This window comes from Puma concolor, chromosome D1 (genome assembly GCF_028749965.1).
Source record: "Puma concolor isolate L17-30 chromosome D1, mPumCon1.1.hap2, whole genome shotgun sequence".
NCBI lineage: Eukaryota > Metazoa > Chordata > Mammalia > Carnivora > Felidae > Puma > Puma concolor.
Window position 1 is genome coordinate 94,013,934 of NC_141676.1, and position 7,394 is coordinate 94,021,327.

The following is a 7,394-nucleotide window of genomic DNA, read 5'->3' on the forward strand; positions in this document are numbered from 1 at the left end:
AAATAGTCCAGTTTAAGCTGATGGTAATTTACCTTTGATTGTCTACAAAAGCTTCCCCCCTTTTATTTTGAGGTTATTATTTATCTCTTATATTGTGTATTTATTAATAATTACCGGAGCTACAATTATACTAATGGTTTCCCTTTTGCCCTTTGTACTATATAGTTAGGTGGTTAACACACCATCCTATTAGAATTTTCTAGGCCTGACTGTACATGAAGCTAAAGCAGTGTATTGTGTATTTTTGTATGTTTTCATGCCATTGATTAGCATCTTTTCATTTCAGCTTAAATAACTCCTTTCAGCATTTCTTGCCAGTCAGGTCTAGTGGTAATAAAGTCCCTCAGTGAAAGCCAAAGCATGGGAGACTCTTAAAAACTGAGAACAAACTGAGGGTTGATGGGGGTGGGAGGGAGGGGAGGGTGGGTGATGGGCATTAAAGAGGGCATCTTTTGGGATGAGCACTGGGTGTTGTATGGAAACCAATTTGACAGTAAATTTCAATATTAAAAAAAAATAATAAAGTCCCTCAGCTTTTTGTAAGAATTATTTTTGCATTCTGGATACAAGTTCTATGGAGGATATAAGTATTGCAAATATCTTCCAAGTCTTTAACTTGCCTTTTTACTCTCTTAATGATACATTCTAGTGAACAGACATTGTTAATTTTAATGTGGTCTAATTTATCAATTTTTAAAAACGATTTTGCTTTTTAGGTCATGTTTAAGTAACCTTTGCCTATTCCAAAGTTATAAATGCATGCTATGCTTTCTTCTAGTTTTATTGGGTACTTTTCCTATTCAATTTATAATCCAGTTTGAATTGGTTCCTTTTGCATATTGTAACATAGAGGTAAGCAGCAGAGAAAGATTAGGAGAGGAAAGAGAAGAAAGGACAGTTGTGATGTATCTGGACTACATATTAACAGACCTACAAGTGGCCATGTGTGAGCTATGAATATCACAGTGGCAGGAATTTCCTTATTTTCTCCTTCATACTAACGTTGTATACGGGTGTACTTTGCAGGTGCCAAGAAAATCATGACTGAGTTTGAAGTGAACACTGTCCACTTGGAAAATAAGATTGTGTCCGTAGAGGAAAATCTCAAGTGTCCACCATCCATTTTGCTGCTATTTCTGCTTAATTATAGTAATGATAAAAATGGGAGTTTAAGACAAAAGTATTTGTGAATGTTCAGCTGAAGTGCTTCTAGCCCACCTCAACTATCTTAGCTGATCATAGGGTTTGGGAACAGTCTTGTTTTAAATTTCGCTGTACAGAGCCTCTTGGGACAGGATTCTTGAGTATAGAAATGCCAATCCCTGTCAGGGGAGAGGTCTGTTGTTCAGAATCATCATCCTCTGACTGAGATAGAAACCGAGCTGGAGGTGCCAGGAAGGGTGACACTGAATTAAAGAGACAGCTGGGGTACTTACAAGACAGACAAGGCAAAAAAGCAAGGGCAGGCAGGGTATGAAGGGTGAGAAACATCAACACTTCAGAGTGAGGCCTCGGGAGGGCAAATATCTTAGATTTCGATGTTACAATAATTGTATCTGCAACATTTATGAACGTAAGTCCGATTGTGGAAATCAAATGTCAAGTCTCTGCAGAATTTCTGACACACCATATATGATAACTGCAGAATGTTATCTGTAATAAGAAAGAACATAGAAAATATGATCTAAGTTTTCTAAAGACAAGTCAAACCTGGCACTATTCCTGCCCGTGGAAATTTAATTAGGTATCAGGGTGGGTTTAGGGATGGCTTCACAGCGTATCCCTACCATGAGGACTGAGGCAGGGAGATGTAGAAACCACCGCCCCCCTTCATGTTCGTTTGCCTGAGGTCCCTACAACTCTATATAGCTGTTTCATTTCCTTTCCTGGTAGATTAGCAACTAGTGCTTTAGTGTCTTCAGAATTAGAATCTGGTCCATTTTGTTGGGAATATAGGGCCCCCGTCGTCTTCCTCCTATCTCATTTCCCCCAATCCTCTTCTGTCTGCATGCACAGGGACCTGAGCTCAGAGGCATTCTGCTCGTCGGTTCCTCAGACTGGCCGTAGTCTGAGATACAAAATCGCTGAAGTGCTCTCCTAAGAATTTTCTAAGATTTTCACGGTAACTCTACTGGCCCTCTAACTTACCCTGGAAGATCTTTAAAGACATGCACGACTCAAACATCTGAGCAATACAGGAACCAAAGCCTCTTCTACAGCGATCTGTCCGTGTGCGAAGGTGGCACGTTACGCACTTCAGGGGTGTCACTGCTGGAGAGTGTAGAGCTGGTGTCAGACCAGGGACACTTTGGAAGGAGCTGGAATTATCTCGACCTGATTGTGGAGGGTGGAGGAGTAGAGGTGACGGGGGTGGGGGCGGCGGATGAGGAGCTGGTGGTGGGTAGAATAGCAGGTAGTAAGCAGTTGGAGCTCTCACCAACTTGTATCACAGAGAAATGCGATTGTGAGTATAAAAGGATTCTTCGGATCCCTGTTTTAGCCGTTTTAACCTAGGTAACTCAGAGCAAAGATTTAGCCCCCATGACTTTGGTTTTTCCAGCTTTAAAACGGTTCTATTAATGATGGCCTAGCCAACTTGGCAGCACTGTAGATAGGTGGGAGTGTAATAATGAGGGTGAATGCTTTAAACTATTTTACCCAAGGGGCGCCTGGGTGGCTCAGTCGGTTGAGCGTCCGACTTCCGCTCAGGTCATGATCTCTCAGTTCGTGGGTTCCAGCCCCTTGTCGGGCCATGTGCTGACAGAGCCTGGAGCCCGTTTCAGATTCTGTGTTTCCCTCTCTCTGCCCCTCTCCCGCCCACACTCTATCTCTGTCTCTCTCTGTCTCTCTCTCTCTCAAAAATAAACAAACATTTTTAAAAAATAAAAAAAGAATAAAATATTTTACCCAAGCTAGGTTACTAATATTCGCCACTTAGATATTATGAGGTAATATACTCTGTAATTTTGAACTTTGAATTGAATGTATGTAAAGTCCTCATGAATTACAACATATTAGTAACACTTCCCATGGTATTGTGGGATAACCTAATCAGAAATACAGGTTTAATAAAACAAACAAAAAACCTCTCCCTGGTGCACCTAGGTGAGAAAGGAAAGTAGCATTTATTGAGCATCTGATTTGGGCCATACTTTCTCACTTTGCATCTGATTTAATCATCACAAGAGCCTTGTGAGTAAGTATTTCCCCATTTCTCAGATGAGTAACCAAAGGTACAGAGATTTTAAAATAGCAATTTAAAAAAAAATTTTAGTGAGAAATAATTGTTCTTGTTTTATTTATTTTTTAAATATAACTTATTGACAAATTGGTTTCCATACAACACCCAGTGCTCATCCCAACAAGTGCCCTCCTCAACGCCCATCACCCACTTTCCCTTCTCCCCCACCCCCCATCAACCCACAGTTTGTTCTCAGTATCCAAGAGTCTCTTATGATTTGCCTCCCTCCCTCTCTGTAACTTTTTTTTCCCCTTCCCCTCCCCCATGGTCTTCTGTTAAGTTTCTCAAGATCCACTTATCAGTGAAAACATATGGTGTCTGTCTTTCTCTGACTGACTTATTTCACTTAGCATAATACCTTCCTGTTCCATTCATGTTAAGACAGCAATTTAAAAATTCTGGTTCTAGAGCATCCAGTATTTCCTCTCCTATAATCACTTGTTTTCATATAAACTCCCTGATAAGGGTATCAAAAGTCACTGTCTAAAACAAACTACAAAATTATTCATTATAGACTGACCAGCTGTCACAGCAAATGGGATACAGATTTATGAATGGAAAGGATGACCTAAGGAAAATCTTGCTAGGATTTTAGATTATGGGGAATGGTAGGGACAGAATGGGGAAAGAGTAGGAAGGGGCAGCCATAGAGGCTTGAGCCCCTGGTGAGGAATGGCAGAATGTTGAAAAGGTCAGAAAAGTTGGCCCGTAAGGCAGAAGGAGCATTCTGAAGAATGGCTTCCCCTCCCTTATAAACGTGGTCAAGGCTCAGCCCTCCATGGATACCTCCTGTACATGTAGAGTTTCCAAGGGCTCCTGAGATCCTGCCTCTGGAGCCCACTTCTCAGGTCTGTGACTCACCTACAATGAAGCAGAAAAGGAAGGAGACTATCAAGAAATGTTTGTCCATCCTGAACCAGAAGTCTTCTGTACAGGAGGAAAAGAAGCCAGGAACTGCAAGAACAGCTCTTTAGGCTATAGGGAGGAAACCTTCTTCTTCACAGGGCAGGAATTATTCATGCCTAAGGGAAACCAATCACACAAGCTTTTCTCTGGAAGCTCAAGTTCATTCTCTCTCTACCCCATAGCAAAGCATAAAGATAATTAGTAAATTTGGGGGTTTACATTAAGCTAACTGGGTTTTTTAATTATAATCTTTAGCACAGCAATTATTGTTATAGTTACTACATTATCATTCTTATTCTAATTTTACAGAGAGGGAAACTGGGGCTTGGTGAGGTCCAGTATCTTACCCATGATTACATATCTAGTGGAGGCCACACTTTCAACCACCTTGATTCAATGCCTCTTGGAGATTTATTCATACCATCAACGAATAAGTATTATCGAGAACTTTGGTGTTCCAGGTACAGTTCTGTGTGTGCATGTGGAGCAATGTATAAGTAAGAAAAGATCACGTAGCTCCTCACCCGATGGGGAAGAAACAGGAGAATGAAAGAGAAAAAGATGTATAATCTATGACCAAGCTGGGCCTTCAACCTAGAACTTCTGATTCTCAGCCCAAAACAACTTCACCTTAGCAGAAATCTGTCCTCCACAGTCAGGGACTATTTACTCTGTAGGGCTGGGAGATTCTTGCTAGAATTACCACACAACATGATCTTTACCAAATTTATATTATGAACCGGCTCGTTTTTCTATGATTTAGGTATCTATCTCTACAAAAGTTAATTCAGTTAAGGCTCACCATGGGTAAAGCACTGGGAAACCATGACTAACCCTAGCATTCCAAGTCTGCTTAACCTGTGTCAGTGAGCTGATGGCACCTTGGCAAGAGGTATTGGGAATCTTCCATGCAGAGCTAATTTAAGGACATATTCTTGCTTGTAGGGACAATACGTTCATTAAAACATATCAAGTATGACATTTTTAGATATCAGGTGAAGATTGGGTGACATGAAGTCTTACGTCAAATGCCACAAAAGTTACAATGTTCTTTTTCTATGACCAGAGTGTGGAGCCGATCATTGCCCAAGAAGAGAAACATGAGGGAATTCGTTTCTTCGAAAAGAATTGATTCTAGAATGAAAAGCCAGATTGTGAAGTCTTGAGTCTAGTTTTCTATTCTGCCATATTTCAGGAGGGCATCTTAGAAACTGGATGGCATTTTTTTCAGGACTTTTCAAAGGCTTATCAAGAAGGCAAAGCCCTAAGCCTTTGGTGCTTGGGTTTACAAGGCTATCATATCAGGGCATTTCATTTGTCACCTATTTTCTCTGATTTATCTGTTTAAAGAGAATGACTCTAAAACCATAGCAAATGAAGTAAAGAACATTCCAGGTTAAACTGCAGTTGGTTTTCAGTGTCTACTCTTCTTTCAAGGTTCCCCTTGGCAGATGCTTTCTGAAAGGCCCATTGAGTTTTGAATCTCCTTTCTGCTGGATTATTTCTAGTTAAGATTGTGAAGTTTTGCAATTCTACCCAAACATTGGGTACCTGACTTACTCCTCATCCTCCCCCAGAACCTTACCCATCAAGTTTTTTCTTGGAAACATTTTCCTTCTTCATTTAGCACGGCATAGGAAAGAATAAGTATTAGAACCTACTAGAGGCTGTGTGGTACGATGGAAAAAGAGGATTTTCCTGGGAGTCTGAGACTTTTGGTTGATTACTATGTAATTCATGGCATCTTTAGCAAGCCATTTATCTGTGATTTTTAGACTTCAACAATTCTATGGTCCTTTACGACTTTAACATTCCATGGTTTCATAATGTAAATCATGAATATGGATACTAAGATCTGTTATTCTGACCTAGCATTTTGCCTGGCACATGGTGATGTGCTGAGCATATGATGGATAAATCTCACATGATACCACTATCCACAATCCCACTGATACAGAGTCCCAGATTAATGCACCCCATGGCAAGAAGGCCATCTACTCAGCCTAGATGCCATTTGTCCTGCTCTGATGAGACAGCAGAACATTGTGTCCTCATATTCATTCTTGGCTTCAGGGTTGGTAACTGAAATCTTGGTGATACCACAGATGAGCAACCCTCTTAATCTGGCTTCTAAATGCTGCCCTTTTGTTTTTTGGAGGGAACGGACATAGAGTCAGAAGTCAGGCTGCTTTGTTCCTTGGCTTCCAGGGGAAGTAATGGCTTTTCAGAGTGTATATAGAGTGTGAAATAATGATCTTTAAAAAGTGTGGTGGAGAGGAGCCTGTTTGCAGGGCCTAGGGAAATCACCCTCCTCTTCCAATTGCTGGTGATAAGAGAGGTGAAGGAGAGAAGAACAAAACCAACATTTATTGAGTGCTTACTATGTGCCACACATGGGGCCAGCCACTTCTACTTGCATCGTTTCATGGAGCCCTCACAACACCCTGGTGGTGAAGCGTCCATGAAGCAGCCCGGCTGAGGTTCAAGCATAGATGAGTGTCACTAACATTCTCTTTGTTCACAATATTGCTGTTAATATAATGTTTTAGATGAAAAGTCCTGATGGTAATGAAAGGTTTCAAAAAACCCTTTCAGGACTGTTTATGGACTGAATTTATGCAGGTGTGGTAACAGATTTTTGTTAGCACCTTATCTTGGCTCCTGAGCAAAATTTATTAATATGGGGTTTAGTGGCCTCTTAGTTTCATGAGGTCCATGAACCTTGCTAGAAAATTTTAAATTTTTCACTAACCTCTTGTCGGGGAGCAAGAATTGCTGTCCCCTTCAAGATCCTTCTAGCCAGACTAAGAATCAAATTGACATGAGACAGATTAACAGGAGAAAATCAAATTTAATAGCATATCTATGGCGGATCCACACAGACATAGAATATATATATATATATATATATATATATATATATATATATATCTCCCCAAACTAAGGAAAAGGGGGCAAGGGTCTGGGACTTCAGAGGATAGGAATGCAATTTATGGGAAGATTTAAAAAAAGTGTAAATATTTGGTAAACAAGTATTTGCTGGGCCACTCCGAAACAGTGGGACATGGAGAACTACGTTCCTCCCATCTACCATACCTAGCTCTTACCATGTTGGAGTTTTATCTATGGGTGATAGCTCTCTTCCTGGAGCAGGTCCTCCATCTAAATTCTTTCAAGAGGTTGAGGGGTGCTTTTCCTGAATCTGCTGGCTTTTGATTGATTGCTTTTTAACTCAAAATAATTTTCA

General features: G+C 40.6%; 1 protein-coding gene across 1 annotated transcript; it reads right to left on the reverse strand.

The window, feature by feature from the left end:
• Positions 1-1,528: 1,528 nt before the first annotated feature.
• On the reverse strand, positions 1,529-4,151 carry PATE3 (prostate and testis expressed 3). The gene is made up of 3 exons (XM_025929167.1): positions 4,103-4,151; positions 2,149-2,271; positions 1,529-1,653 (listed from the first exon to the last, which is right to left on the reverse strand). The coding sequence occupies exons 1-3, from the start codon at positions 4,149-4,151 to the stop codon at positions 1,529-1,531; spliced, it is 297 nt and encodes a 98-aa protein (XP_025784952.1).
• Between the last annotated feature and the right edge of the window lie 3,243 nt (positions 4,152-7,394).